The sequence below is a fragment of the Drosophila innubila genome, chromosome X (genome assembly GCF_004354385.1).
Source record: "Drosophila innubila isolate TH190305 chromosome X, UK_Dinn_1.0, whole genome shotgun sequence".
NCBI lineage: Eukaryota > Metazoa > Arthropoda > Insecta > Diptera > Drosophilidae > Drosophila > Drosophila innubila.
Window position 1 is genome coordinate 23634212 of NC_047626.1, and position 15542 is coordinate 23649753.

Below are 15542 nucleotides of genomic sequence, written 5' to 3' on the forward strand. Positions count from 1 at the left end.
AAACGAGATACAAAATGAAATGTGTAATGCATTGCAAGAGGTTAATAACATATTTTTTTTTTGAAAAAATCTTGGTACAGTTGTAAAATAATTTAAAATACTAAAATATTACATTTTTGTATGACTAAAAAACACTAGTTAGTATATTTATGTTCTGCTTATGACAAAGATATAAATACAAGAGAATTACTATCAAATGTCATTATAAAAAGCTTTTTAATAAATTAGGCAACCCTTACAGAAGCTCTTGGAACTAAGATACTTTTACGATTAGAATTTACTGTCAGCTAAATATGCATCTATACAAACGTATAGAACATCTGCATCTCTTCTTTTTTGTCCCGAAATGGAACCATTCACATTTACATTCACAATTCTATTTGTACGTGTATTTGTTATATAGACTTGTGAATACCATGTTGTTCCATTTAAAGCCATAACTGTCTGGTGTCTTGTGTCAACACCATAAAAACTCCTAAATGCCATTAATTTCAATCAGAGCAGCGACCGAGGTGAGCCCAATCAAAATTTATGGTCGACAGCGTGTCCTATTGCACTATATAAGCATAACTATAAATATATATATTTATATATATACATGCATAAGTATATAAATAAACTACACCCGGAGAAAAATGATCAAAAGTGTGTCCACTTTAATTATACGTACATTAAATGTGAATGTAGATAAATTAAATAGATTTAAAATTTATAATAAAATTCAAAATAAATTTAAGTTGAATAAACTTTTTATTTTAAAATGTTTCATTGTTAATATTTAATTTCTTAATATTTGCTTAAAATCGATTCAAATCAACAGAAAACAGTCTTAGAACTCTGTATTAAATGGGAAAAAATATTTAATTTAAATATTTTAATGATTAAAATTGAATTAAATTATATAAAATTATATCCAATACACATATTAAATTTAAAAACTACTTAATTAACTTTTGTAAATTTTCAAAATAAATATAATTGAGTTGGAAAGATTAGAAAGGGGTTAAAATGGTCGCCAAGCAAACCAATTTAACCAACTTAATAAATATAATTTATTTTCCATGTTGGCTCAAATGTGTTCATGTTAACTTTGACATTTATGTTTGGTTTTAGTTCAATAAAATTGCTTTATGATTTGTTTCAACTACATAAAGTCAGACTATTTTTTTTTTTTTTGGGTGTAGATGTATCTTTATGTATGTGGAATTGTGGCGTGTCTATTAAATGATCCCATTTTTAAGATTTGAACGGAAACCATTATAAGCCGAATGCAGCTGACCCATAGAGAATGGGTAAAGATTGAAAAGTCTCTCATACGAGTTCCCTTTTAGCGTCTCTCAGTTTCCCATTCGCACTCACTCTTTCTCTAGTGCAGTTCATGTCTTCACAATTCGCATTCTCATGTGGCCGATAGCCTATTGAACTTTGAAAGTTCGTCAACGGGAACCATTTGCGCAGCTTCGACGAGCGTGTTAATCAACCGGCACAAAATACTACTCATAGTACTCATACTCATACTCAAACTCATACTCACACTCATAGTCACAGTCATAGTCGTATGAGTACGAGTACAAGTACAGCATCCAGATGGTAAGATGACTATGCCAGACATTTGACTTTTCGCACGTTCACTTGCCGAAGACGAAGAGCGTTGAGAGACGTGAGAGATACGAGCCATTGATAGACTTGGCAGGCAACAGACTTCAACCCAAGCTCCATGTCTTCTACAGAAACAAAGATACACAGATAGAGACAAAGAGAGAAAGAGAGCGAGAGCGAGAGAGAGGCTGAGGCTGAGGCAACTGATAGACAGACAGTAAGATTGGTAAAGCTGGAGTTATCATCACATTGAACGTGTCTGTGGATTAACTCAAGTAGTGCTCCTTATTGTTATACCCTAGGATTAAGCAATATAGAGAGTCTTAAATGCAAATTAGTCACATTAGGGATTGAAATAAACATAAAAAATGGAACACAAATTGAACTGAATTGTTGAGACGCTCACAATCAGAAAATGCAAAATAAACAATTCGGAATAATAATTAAAAATGAATTTTGTTTAATTTTTATTTTAAAATCTTGGAAGCATGTATATTTTCTTTTATTATGGAGAGTTTAAGCTTTAAAGCGAATATGTCGTTTGAAGAATTACGATTTTTAAAGGAAACTCATACGTCGTTTATTTGTTTATATGCCTTTTTTTATGCTCGTAATTCATATGCATCTTAGTTCGATCGTCTGTGACTTTAAGTGCACTTAAATGCTACCAATGCTTTCACACCAACAACAGCAGCAACAACAACAACAACAACAAGAGCAACATTATTTAAATGCAGCGTTAAAATGTTTACAATTCAATAAACAGACGCTGATAAACAGAGAGCACAAAAAGAGCATTGCGTGCGTGCTTGGGAGACCTCCAAGAGTTAAGATACAGCTACAGATACACAGTATCTAGGCTGTAACAGGTTAACAGAGAACGGCTACAGCAATGCCATTGAGCATATATAGACAGATACCCTACAATTTGCACTTGTTTATGACGAACTGATTCTATTTCCATTGTGGTAAATTTAAATATTTTCAAGTCGATTATTTTGTGATTTCATAACAAAGCATTTTAATTTATGACATTATTTTTTACCATTTATTGTATGATTATATATTAAACTTGTGTATAAATAATGTTTATGAAGGCTGGAAAGTAATGTCGGTATACCAAAGTTTTCTCAGAATATGTTTTTTTTATATTATTTCGCTTTTAAGTCAATATTTCTTTTAAAGTTCTTAAGAGTACACAGTACTTCTTTATGATCTTAGTGAAACTTTCATTAGTTGAGCTTCTCTAAGCAAAAATTCTTTTAGTTTAACTTCTGTTAGTTGAACCTCTTTTAATAGTAACTACTTTAAATTTGTCTTGTCAAAATTGAAGTATCTTTATGCAACATTTTTGTTTGATTTTAAGTCATTTTGATTGCGATTCTTTTAAAAATATCTTACAACATATTTTAGCCGGCACGTAGTCTCTTTATATGTCGTGTTTTTCAGAAGCTTTCAGTTTTAGTTTTTTGGAATGCTATGACTTAAATTATTGCTTTAAGTAATTATTAAAATATCGATTTTGAAGTTGCTTAATAACTTTGCTAATCCACTTACAAGTGTAGGGTATTCTGGAAAACTATAACAACAATTGTTGTCTTTGAGTTTTAGGTTTGTCTTCTAATTAACACATGTGTATTTGTCTGAGCTTAAGTTTGTTGAGTTCCACTCAGGGCAAACACAGTGCAACTCTGTCTCCACCTTCATCTCTTCTCTCTTCCCTCTGCAGCTTCATCTTCTCCGCCGCCTACTCACAGACTCAGTGAGGTCTGAAAGTGCACTTAAAGCTGAAAATTACCTGACTTCAACTGCTGCTACACAATATAATTGTGTGTTAAATGCGCGTAAACAAAGAGACAGATACAGATACAGATACAGACTGAGATAGAGATACAGATACAGAGGCGAAGGTGGAGACAGAAGCAGAGGCTGTGACAGGAGAGGGGGACAGGGAGAGTGGCATTGTCTGTAACTAGTTGTGGTTATTGTTAATAAGGTAAACCATTGACTAATGTGGTTTGCCCTGAAGCATTGTCGGCAACAATTAATACACACAAATGTATCTGTATCTGTAAATGTATCTTTAAATGTATCTGTAAATGTATCTGTATCTGTATCTGCTTGGCTGACATAGTTAGAGCTTGTGCGTGTGCTATTTACGGTCAAGTGTTCGGCACAAGGTTGGCCAAACCGCCGTCCGCTTCACCCAATTGGCCAAATAAGTCATCATCAAGACACTCAAACCGTTAGGATCGCCACATGTTGCAGGTGGCTGCTTCAATTGCTTCACTTGACCAAGCTGGCCCGGGTTTCCTTATAGACACGCATTCAGGCCGGTCAGCCTGCTGCTCATTAGCCTGGCCTTGTTCACATTGCACCGCTTGGAAATGGCTAAGAAAATGTGGGTTACTCACCATGCATAACATATATAGGGTTGACAATCAGTCACAGATCCGTTTTGTCTTAAATGTATTTGCAAGTCGGTGATATTCCAGTTACTCCATCATTTAAAAACATCTGGGATATTTCCTTTTCTAGTACGTAAACGTAAGAGACTTTTAAATAGCATACAATCTTTTTTTTTATATAAAATTAATGCAATTTTAAATTGGGAATACCCTTACATATATATTTGATAGTTTCGCAAATCAAATGTTTTCATTAATGCTGTTCGACTGTGGAACGATCTACCCTAAAACTTAAAAACAATTGTCAGCGTTACATAATTTAGGGTCAAATAATTTTCACCTACAACAAATAATTAATTGATATAATATTTAGTCCAATGGTTTTTCCCAAAATGAAGACCACATTAACTATATCTTTAGGAAAAAAAAAAATGTCCAATAAAACAAAAAAAAAAGAATGTAAAACAACTAATTATGATGACTTAAAAAATAAGGATTAAGGAATCTTTATGAATAGGCTTAAGTATCATTATTCTTTTATAAAACTGATAAATTATAAGTAACATTATACTTTTAGCGCTGGGAAGCACAAATAAATATTAATAAATTAAAATAATACTAATAACTCTCCGAAGTTTAAGAATTCATTACTTTAAATGGTGCTTTCAACTATTTAAGATATTTAACTTTAATTGTTAAAAAGAGCACTTAATGCTACCTATATACTATCTACTTGCATTTATTGATAGATCTATCTATCGATAAATGATTTCTGTTTTACAATCAGTAAAATTGGGTCAGTTATGCGAGTTGAGTAATAAATTGTGGATCACTTAAGGAACTGCACAAATTTCCTGTCTGTCTGCCCATTAACCTCGTTCTCTTCGAGCGTTGTCCTATAAAAATGGGAGGCCAGTTTTCCGTTTTTCATTTTTCATTTTCCATTTTCAGTTTCAGTTTCAATTCCAGCTGCCGTCGATTCGATCGGTCGTTGTCTTTGTTGTGGTTATGAAATTGCAAACAGAGGCAACAGAAACAGCAGCCAATGTAGCCAATGTAGCCGAGTAGACAATGAAACGTAATTGATTTCAAATATTTACTGTACTTTTATACACTTTGGCATTTGGCAGTCTGTAATGTTGACTATTCCTACTCAGTTCCCTCATTTTCTATCTGTCTATCGGCTTTAATTGCCGCTTGATTGCGGAGTCGAGTGTTGTGGCGATAAAGATAAAAATCGTAGGGAATCAGCTTAGATGTGGGCACACATTATTGGAGGAGCTACTGCATCCTGTAGTTCAACACGTTTTTACACTGATAAAAAAAGTAAAAAATTAAGATTTGTGTATCAAAACTAGAAAGGAAATCTTAATGGATTTCTTTTTAATACATGTATTTTTCTTTTAAATATAATATTTCGTTTTTTATCTTACTTATAACTTAAAACTTTCGTCTTTTAAAAATATATTATAATATTTTAGACAAATATTATTGCTTTTAAGAATTTTTTTTTGTTTTTTTTCAGTGAATAAAACCGAAACCATTAACCAAAACTAACTGTTTAATTTTTAGTATAGGAATTGAAAGTCGGACCAACTTTAAACAGTCATAACTTTAAAAAAACTCTATCGATTTTCAAACGGAATGCCATTTTGATTATGAAATTCATTCAGCATTCAAATTTTGTATTCTCGATATTCGATTTATCTTGTGTTTTTCAAATATTCAGCATTCTAAATCTTAGTATCATATAAAACAACCATATTTTTCTATCTTTCTCTTGAGCTGCTGTTTTAATTTTGATCAGTGTACGGAAGTGTCAATGTGTAAAAAAGGTGTTGGAAAAACACACTCACACTCACACACACACGGACACACAGACACACGCACAGCATGATCGCATCTCTGGCTCAATGAACGCTGGCCGCACACAAACAATAAACACTGTAGGCAAAACGGGGCAAGTTGCACGTTGCACGTTGAGCGCCGGCGCAGCGTCACGTGTGAACAGTTACTTTTTCCCAGACCCTATCCAAGACCCTATCCCGACACTGTGAGAGCAAACAAATGAGGCACACACATGTTTAGCGCCGAAACGCCCTCGTGCTTTGACCCTCGTGCAAGGAGAAAACCCTCCCTTTATCCCGCCTCCTCCTCTTCTCCTTTTTCCTCCGTGAATCGACCTCAAAACAAACACTGTACCCACACTAAGCCAACTTGAAAATGACTTTGCGATTTTGTTAAATTAAATACAAGTAGATACCCCGTTTATTTAACGTTTAAACAGTGCGTGCCAAATGTATATGCTCTGTCTTATGATAGCGTAGACTGGAAATACTTGGCGTAGATAATACGAATGAGAGGCGTTCCATAGATAAGTTAACATATAATCGCACATCTCGGAAAGTTAACTCTTAACTGCCTTATCCACACTTAACAATAAATAATTTGGATGCGTAAGAAGATAATTATGTTATCTCCATTGAAACCAATCTCAGTTATTTTATATTATTTAAATTACGTGAAATCTTAAACAATCAGTTAAGCATGAATACTTAAGAAGAATATTCAAAAAGCTGATAAGATTTGAAATTTAAGCGAGGGAATCTTTTAGCTAGTAATATAAAATTAAAAATGAATTTAAGAACTTTCAGGAAAAATATATAAATATTTGTACATTTTGACTACACTTTTTTTTAGGAATTACTTTAGCATCAGTGAATTTGTGATTATAGCATTCAGTATTTTGTTTTATTAATGTAATATGATTAAGAAGCTTTTGAATCATTTTCAATTTTTTTCTAGAGTTCTATCTGATCGAAACCTTAAGGCTAAGAATCAAAAATATTTTTTTTTGTCTTCCTCATAAATAACACTCCAATAAATATCTGGGTAACGAGTGTTTGCCTTCCGTATTGAGTTTCTCTATTATTACAAGACTAACTCAATCATTAAAATTGTTTTTGGAGTGTCACCCATTTTAAAAGTGAGTCTAACGGAAGAAGATCTATTCTTAAATATTAATTTTTTCTTATAACTCTTCCTCCTTTGCTTTTCTTCTCATTTAACTTTCATTGATCATACCAGATTTGATCCTGTTAGAAATCAATTCAAGATCGTTGTGATCAATGATCAACAGCTACAATGACAGCTGCCGCATTGGACCACATACATTTGGCAGGCACTGTGCACGTGGTTTTCATTCACAGTTGCATTTGCATGACAACCGGACAGAATGACAGAATGACTGACTAAATGACTGACTCAATGACTGACTGGCAGGCAGGCAGGCAGAGGGCAAAGTGTCAGGGAGTCTGAGAGTCAGGCAGGAAGCATGCGCAGCTTCACACACGCACAGCACCCACACACACACACATGCATGGGCAGCCCGTGCTATCCTGCGGAACGGATGTTGTGCATGTGTTGCATGAACTGCGTCCCTTGCCGCTTGCCACAAAAGACGCATTAAAGGTACAAGAAACGACAAGAAATGAGAAAAAAAATACTTGGTTTATTTTTAACATAATTTTTATTGCGGCTGCTGCACGCGACGAGCAACAACAGCAACAACAAATATAGGTAATATCAGCACGCCGAAGATTTGATACCCTTGCGGTGCCCTGTATTCAATAATCAACTGATCTTTGCTATGGCAGCCATATGATATAAACATCAGATTTTAACCAACTTTGTTTAGGATGTATAAGACAATAACAAATACATAATTTGTGAGTTTTGATTGAAATATCTCAAGAAACAGCAAAGTTTTTCATACTATATGATGAGCTTTAACCGATCGTTCCTATGGTTGCCATATGATATAGTCATCAGATTTCAACCAACTTTGTTCAGGATGTATAAGACAATAACAAATACATAATCTTTCATTTTTGATAAAAATATCTCAAGAAACAACAAAGTTTTTCATACTATATGATGAGCTTTAACCGATCGTTCCTATGGCATATATATATATATATATATATATACATATAGATATATTTTTCCGATTTACATCTTGTTATATCATATGTTTTTACTATATGTTAAGTTTCAGGTGATCATTCCTATGGCAGTTATAGGAAACCGATCCGATCACTTGCGACAAAAAGCTTCAAAATGCGCATAGAATCAAAGAGTATATGGTGAAACCTATACAGTTTGTCGTACTGAACAGGAATATATATATATTTGATGGAGTCTGCCACGCCTTCTTGAATGTGTTACATACATCATGAGAAAATTATAATGCCTTCTGTAAGGGTATCCAACAACGAATAACCAAACTGCAATCGATGGTCGAATTTGGAATTCAATGCGCGATGCGTCAAAAGGTTCGATTGTTGTCCATTGTCTCCTTTTGCCACTTCCAGCTAAATTGCTTTTCCTTATGGCTTCGGTTTAAATTTTCCTCACACACTCTGGCGTATGTGTGTGCGTGTGTGGAAAATTGTTCAATTTAAAATGCATTTTGAGTTTCGCTTTTAATTTTTTTTGTGCGGCCTTGCAATGCATTTTGGCCATTTGTTGATGTAATTGAGACATGGCCCAAAAAACAGTTTGCCTGGCTGAAAACAATTGAAACAATTTTCCAATTTTCACGGCGCGCCAGACACGCGCGATTTTATCTCTCTCTCTCTATCCCTCTCTCTCTCTCTCTCTCTCTTTTTTTGTTTCTCTCAATCAAGCTGTCTTTGGTTTTGTCTCTACTTTTTGTTATTTGGCGCCTTTCATGATGTTTTTTTTCATTCATCACGTTACTTTGTTCTTTAGAATACTTTGTATACATTATAGGGTATCATTAGGTTGTGCTGATTGTATGTTACGCATATTGAGATGAAGGTATATACTGAAATACTATATATAGTACTTTATACATATTCTTCTTTATATAGTTTAACCAAACCGCATCCAGATCAAATGATAAATCGCAATACTATATTTAACCAAAGTGCTATTCATAGAAGAGACATTATGAAACTTTTCAAACTTGAGATTGCAAATATGCTTTGTTATAAAACAGATATTTATAGTATATTTAAAGGCTATATAGAGTTATATATTGTATAAGGTATTCAATATTCGTTTATTTAAAACTGAGCTCTACTTTGCTATTCTTTCTTTTGTTTATGTTTTGTGTGTTGTCCATTTTTAATTGAAGCGCATTGATTTTGATTACTTGTTGTGCATTCAGCTCTATAAGGTTTATTATATGTGTCTCTCTCTGTGTCTGTGTGTGTGTGTGTGTATTTGTTGTAATGGTTGTGGTTCATTGCACACACATACATACAAAACTGACGCGTGCTGCTTTATTTGAAAATTACGCCAGCCCCATGTGATCTTTCCCCCTTATACGATCCCTCATACAATTCCCCTGAATGTTATAGTATTTCTATTGGTATTCAAGAGTATGGAAATTAAACGAATTAGTTGAACTGCAATTTTTAGCAACAATTTGTTGTGCAAAGCTAAGTTTTTTTTATTACATTTTAAATAAACAGAACAGCATAATTTGATTGTTTAAGAATTCTAAGATATAAAAAATAGATATTCCATTTCTAATCCATGAACCGGCTTAGTTTAAAAGACCCTTATTATTACATGACTTATGCAAACTAAAATTTTCTTAAGTGTTCATAAAATTATAATTATTGAAGACTTCTTAAATTTTACGTGTTTAACAATACAAAGAGTTCTTAAATTTATCTGTTTAAAACTTTTCCCATTTCTTAATTTATTTTCAAGGCTGCTTTTGCAACTGTTAACGAAACTTTTAAGTATTTTACATATTTTAAAGAAGAACAACAATTCCAGATGGCCTTTTGTTAAATTTCGGCATTGTAATATTTGTTCGTGCTATTTGTGGAATTATTCAGAATTTATTTTCATTTTTTTTTTTTTTGCTTGTTTTGTTATTGAACATATTAGCGGAATGCCAAAATGATTTGCATGATTAATAAATCAATTGAGGCAAAGATCCCAACTTTCTTCACAAATGAATGACGCATTCTTCACACTACAGTTTGATGAGTTTAACGAGAGATATATACTATATTATATAAATATAGTATGTGTAAATGAGTATTTATCTATATGTATTTAAATATAGACTTTACGAAATGCAAATAAGTTCCGAAATCTGCTTGAGGCATGCAATTGAATTTAATTTGGTATCGACCTCAATTGAGTCAACGAAAAGGGAAGCAGAAGGGAAGGGGTTCATTGGTGAGGGGAACCTGTTGCGTTGTGTGTTCACAAATTGCTATTAATTATATTCGGCGAGAATGATCATATGGTGATTCAATGGTTTGCCATGATGTCAGCAATATATCGAATAGAGAGCGAAGCTGAGATAGATAGATAGAGACAGGATTATAGTCAAACAATATAAATTTTAAACTGGTTATTTAATATGTAAAAAGGGCTTTAAGTAAATCTAAATAAAAATGGGTTTTAAAATAGAACTGTATTCTGTTTTGAAAAGCTTCCTTGATTTTAGTTAATAGTTTTAAACAAGTGACTGCCAGTATATATACTATATTTAGTGTTATTATCTTACAAAATAGTAGCTCTAGCATTTCTTTTAGATCTTGTGGATCCTCAACGTTTTTTTTTTGACTTAAGATATCGGTATTCTAGTTATGTATATAATATATTCTCAACATAATTTTAGCATTTTTTTTTTTTTGGAGTTTTGTAAAATACTCAGGTTTTTATTTTGATAATCGCTAAAAAATCAAAGTTTTTATTAACCTCTCTCTCCAAAAAAAGATTTTGGATCAGCTCGCGTATCAATCTTAGTTAGTTAGTTAGTCTTAACATTCCTTAATTTTTGTATGTCTATAATATTATTTAATAAAACATTACCAACTGCTAAAGAAATTTACATAAGATATTGTGCTAAAATGAATACATTTTAATATAACGTTTACATTTACGGAATCTTAAAAATGCATGAAGGGATAGAAAAGAAGCTCTACGGTTTCTTCTTCTCCTGTTATCAATAGTGGAATTTGAAAGGCAGAAAACGCTTTAACAGCAGATTCTATATATAAGTTAATGTGCTAAAAATATTTAGGGGATAAATGAAATGTACTCCTTGTCTTCTGACTCGCTTGAAGAGTGATCCTTTTCCTTCACTCCCTAGCTGTACCTCCTTATTATGCTGGCTGTAACCATGAATGACCATTGACAATAGAAGCACCCTCAACACAAAAGATGGAAAATAAACCCAACAGGGAGACAGAGAAACTGAGGGGGACAGAGAGAGAGGCAGATCGCCCATTTGGCTCTGGTTACTGGCAGAAGTAAGAGTATTCTTATACAGGGAGTAGTGAGTAGTCAGTAGTGAGTAGTGAGTAGTGAGTAGTGAGTAGTACATCATGGCACGCACATTGACAGCTGTCATTAGCATTCATTGCGGAAGTGCGGCAAAAACCCATTGAAGGGCCGACTTGCTTTGGGGTGCACTAAATGGGACTTCATTAAAATTGAAAATAATAAAACTGAACTCAACTCTAAATAAATATATACGAATACGAACAACTGGCAGCCGCAACGGGCAAATCAAACACTTGAGAGTTGATTAAAAACGGCCCTGCTCCCTGCCACACTGTTTCTGCTCCCTTCCCCTTGCCACACAGTCACTGCCCACATGCAACAATTTGACGTTTGACTAAAAGCGAAAATAAAAAATAAAAAAAAATACATACAAGAAGAAAGAAACGAAAAATCCGCACAGATGCGTCGTGCAAAGTATGAGTATTGAATTTCTATGCTCGATGAATGACTGAATAACTGAATGAATGAGTGAATGTTGTTGCACTCAATCAAAGTGAATGCAATGCGAATAAAGTCTGTTAATGGGCATCGAATGGGCACTTGACTCTGGTCTTAGGTCAGAACTTAGCTTTGATCTTTCTTTAGTCGTTCCTTGAAATTCGAGTTAAGATGGAAACGTATCTATGCATCTGTTGCTGAAGATGTACATAGTTATATTTGTATCTTAAGCTTTGCTTATGCATTTGCAACTATCTTTAACTCCGTCTACAGTATCCAAATATATATGCACGTATTTTTTCAAACTAAACATATCTGTATCAATATCTATTTCAATAGCTTTAATATATCTGTATTTAGGTAATATATATCAGTATTTTAATCCTTAGCTCCATCTATATCTCTAGCTATATTAATATTTGTATGTGTATCTGTATCTAATACGAACACTTTTACTTTTTCTGTGTTTTATCTGTATTTATTTTTTTTTTATTTCTTTAAAGATATGTACCTATCTGAGCCTATATTTGTATTGCTATCTTTAACTTTATCAGTATTTTAACATAATCATAACTGTCTATAAATATTTTTTCTATCTTTAATTCAGATAATATTTATCAATCTGTAACTGTATCCAATCTATTTCTTTATCTGCATCTTTAACTATGTCTTTATTTGTAACTGTATTCGTATCTTTATCTGTTTTTGTACACCCTTCAAGTCATTCAAATGTATCTCAACAATCTTCTCTTTTTTTTTAATTTTATTTGCAGTTTGGTTGTGGGTGCACCCAAGTACGATACATCCAGGTATCAGGAGAATGTCGTTGAGGCTGGTGCCGTCTTCAAATGCACAATGAAAGACGATGAATGTCAGCTGGTTGCATTCGATTCAAAAGGTATGTTTAATACACACTTTGTTCGGTGGGAAATTGTTGGAAATCTGTGGCTCAAGTGGGGCTCGACTTGGCGCCAGTTTAGGGCACAAATCGTCGTCGAGTTGCAGTTAGGTCTTTTCCGTCTTCTCGTTCTCCTCAGTCTCCATATCAATTGAGTCTCAACGTTGGCTTTTTTTGATATTGGCGCCAGTGACAACAGCGTAAAATGCAATTAGTTATTTATGGCTCACACGCATGCGCAGCGTTTTTAGTATGCAAAATGCGAAAATGCAAAACAGCACAAAAGGAAAAAAGAAAAATTCAATGAAAAAGAAAACGAAAGAGGAACAAATTGTGCTTAACTGCTGTTTACGAGTATTATTATTATTATTTTTAGACAGTGTGGTTGTGGTTGTTGTTGTGGCTGTTGCCATTTCTTTGCATCCAACTTCCTTAAGCGCAAACGGAAATGATAAACAGGCGGCCTCTAAAATAAACAGACGCCCATTTTCAAGGTCCTCCCCCGGAACGCAGCCCGCAAGAGTTGCCATCAAACCCACCCACCTTCATAAGCAACTGTCTCTACCCTTTTCACTGTCTCTGTCTCTATCTCTGTTCCTGTCCCTGTCCCTGTCTCTTTCTCCTCTTTTCACTCCTCTTGGCAATTTGCAACAACGGATGCGCAAATAAAAATTATTCGCTTTGTCGACGATGATGATGACGGCGATGATGATGGCAATGGAGTGGTGCGGCGTTTTTATTTTTCATATGCATAATGTTCTTATACCCTGTAAAGTCTAGCAGACAACTTCCTGAATCAATAGTCATGCCTGTTAGTAATTTCTGCTTTTTCCCCCTTGTTTTCAATTGAATTTCTTAAGTCAAAAACTTTATTCCATGTCAAACTTCTTCTCAGCTCTTCTGTTAAAGTCAAGTTCCTTGTTTGCTAAATGCTTTTATCTCCATACTTTTTTCAATCCCAAAGTAAAGACCTGAATCTTGTTATATCTAATTTATTTCAGGCATATACCATCGCCTTATCAAAAGTAACTCTCTGATCTATCAGCTGTTCCGATGCATAAGTTAGCGTTTTTCTATCCCACTGATTACAATTGCATTCCCACAACTAAAGTCTTGATACTTGTTCCATCTCTTTCTTAATATATAAATTTTATATTCTGAAAATTTCACAAAGCACGCTGAAGCCATACAAATGTTATACCACTGAATGGGTAGCTAATAGTCGTGCAGATTCAGACTCACTTGGAAACTCTCTTGCTTGCTTTTTTGCATAAGGCTGTCATGTAAGCATCTGAACAGCCGGTCATAAATATGCAATTTCATTTTGTGGCTGCTGTTGCTGCTGGCGGTGGTGCTGTGGTGCTGGCGGTGCATTTGGTGGTGCTGCCAACACCTCAAAACTGAAATTGCTGACGCGTGCCGCAGTCGGAGAAAAAAAAGGACTGGCAACTCGATGACTGGTGATGATGGGCAAGCCCAAAGTGAGATGCATAAATTGATCGGGCCTAAGTGGCGTTCGGTTAGCTTACTAATATTACTCTTAAGATTCGACAAACCCATTTTTATTCCTATCAACAAAATATTTCTATCGTATGCTTGCTAAAACATTAAAAAAAAAATCATCAAAATTTAAGAAAAGAAAATCAACAGGTGTTTTATTCAGCTAACAGGTGGGTTCATCAATAATAATAATTCATATTCACATTCACATTGTTGTACTAGAATTAGTCAACCGTCTAGTCAGATGAATTTGTTAACTGATTCATCATGTACAGATTACTCATTTGCATATAAATATTCATCTACTAATTTATACAAATGTACTCATATGTACTCAACACTCAAGTTAAACTCTCACACAATTTCCGAAAATTCATTAATCAATTCACTGGAATTCAGTTTTAAATCATTTTGCAGATTTTGAGTTAATGCAACGCAACGCAATTAATCCTTATGTTTTTCAATACTCAGAATTCTTAAGAAATGTTTTTCAATCTTAAAGTTCAGTTTCGTCTCAACCTGGTGAAGAAATTTCATTGAGAGCTCAGTATCAACTTGAAAATCAACATTACATAAATGCTTCCAGTTGCAAATTGTTTTTTATCTCATCTTAAATTTAAGTTAAATTTTCATCAATCAGAACTCAACCTTAACTTTATGTACTTCATTTTACATCAACTCATTCACTTGAAATTCTTTCCGCTTTTTAATAATTGTACTTTAATGGTTAAATCACTTCCATTCAACTTTAATTGCTGTACCAATACTATTTATTCACTAAGTATTTATGTTGTTATACTGCTTTGCTAAAATAGTTTCCCATCTAATTAAAAACTCATTCGTTAACTTCAATCTCTATTCATTTATAAATTCTATAAATACTAATATCTCTATAATAGAAAATGTATTTCATTTAATTATTTTCATCCATCATATCACATTAAAAACAGATTCGCTCAACATCCCTTAGTTTCACTGCTTTTATATTTACTCGACATTCAATCAAATTCTGCAAGCACTTCAATCAACACCTCGTGACACCCTGTATATGTTTATATGAGCAAGTCCTCGTATTTCGTCTATTGTAGCACTCTCAAAACTCACCGAGCACTACCCCTAGAATATGGTATCGTAATAAATCATTGCCAAACATGAACGGAAGTGGCCATTATGCCATTATTTGCTTAAGTGCCTTGTTTCTTGTTTCGAGCAACTTAATTAGTTTGCTTTTTATTATTTTTAAATTTTTTAATATTTCTTAGGCCTTCCTCTTTTTTCGCTTATGGGTCTTTCCCTCATCTTTGACCACCCCACTTTAGAATACATATTAATTTCAGCAATTTTTTCATTTCCGTTCA

General features: G+C 33.6%; 1 protein-coding gene across 4 annotated transcripts in view; it reads left to right on the forward strand.

Moving 5' to 3' along the window:
- Positions 1 to 15542, forward strand: part of LOC117779856 (integrin alpha-PS2) — a 44472-nt gene that overhangs the window by 6461 nt on the left and 22469 nt on the right. For all 4 annotated transcript variants that reach the window (XM_034616208.1, XM_034616189.1, XM_034616199.1 and 1 more), the window contains exon 3: positions 12560 to 12684. In XM_034616208.1, the coding sequence (XP_034472099.1) occupies positions 12560 to 12684 (125 nt within the window). The remainder of the gene's footprint in view (positions 1 to 12559; positions 12685 to 15542) is intronic.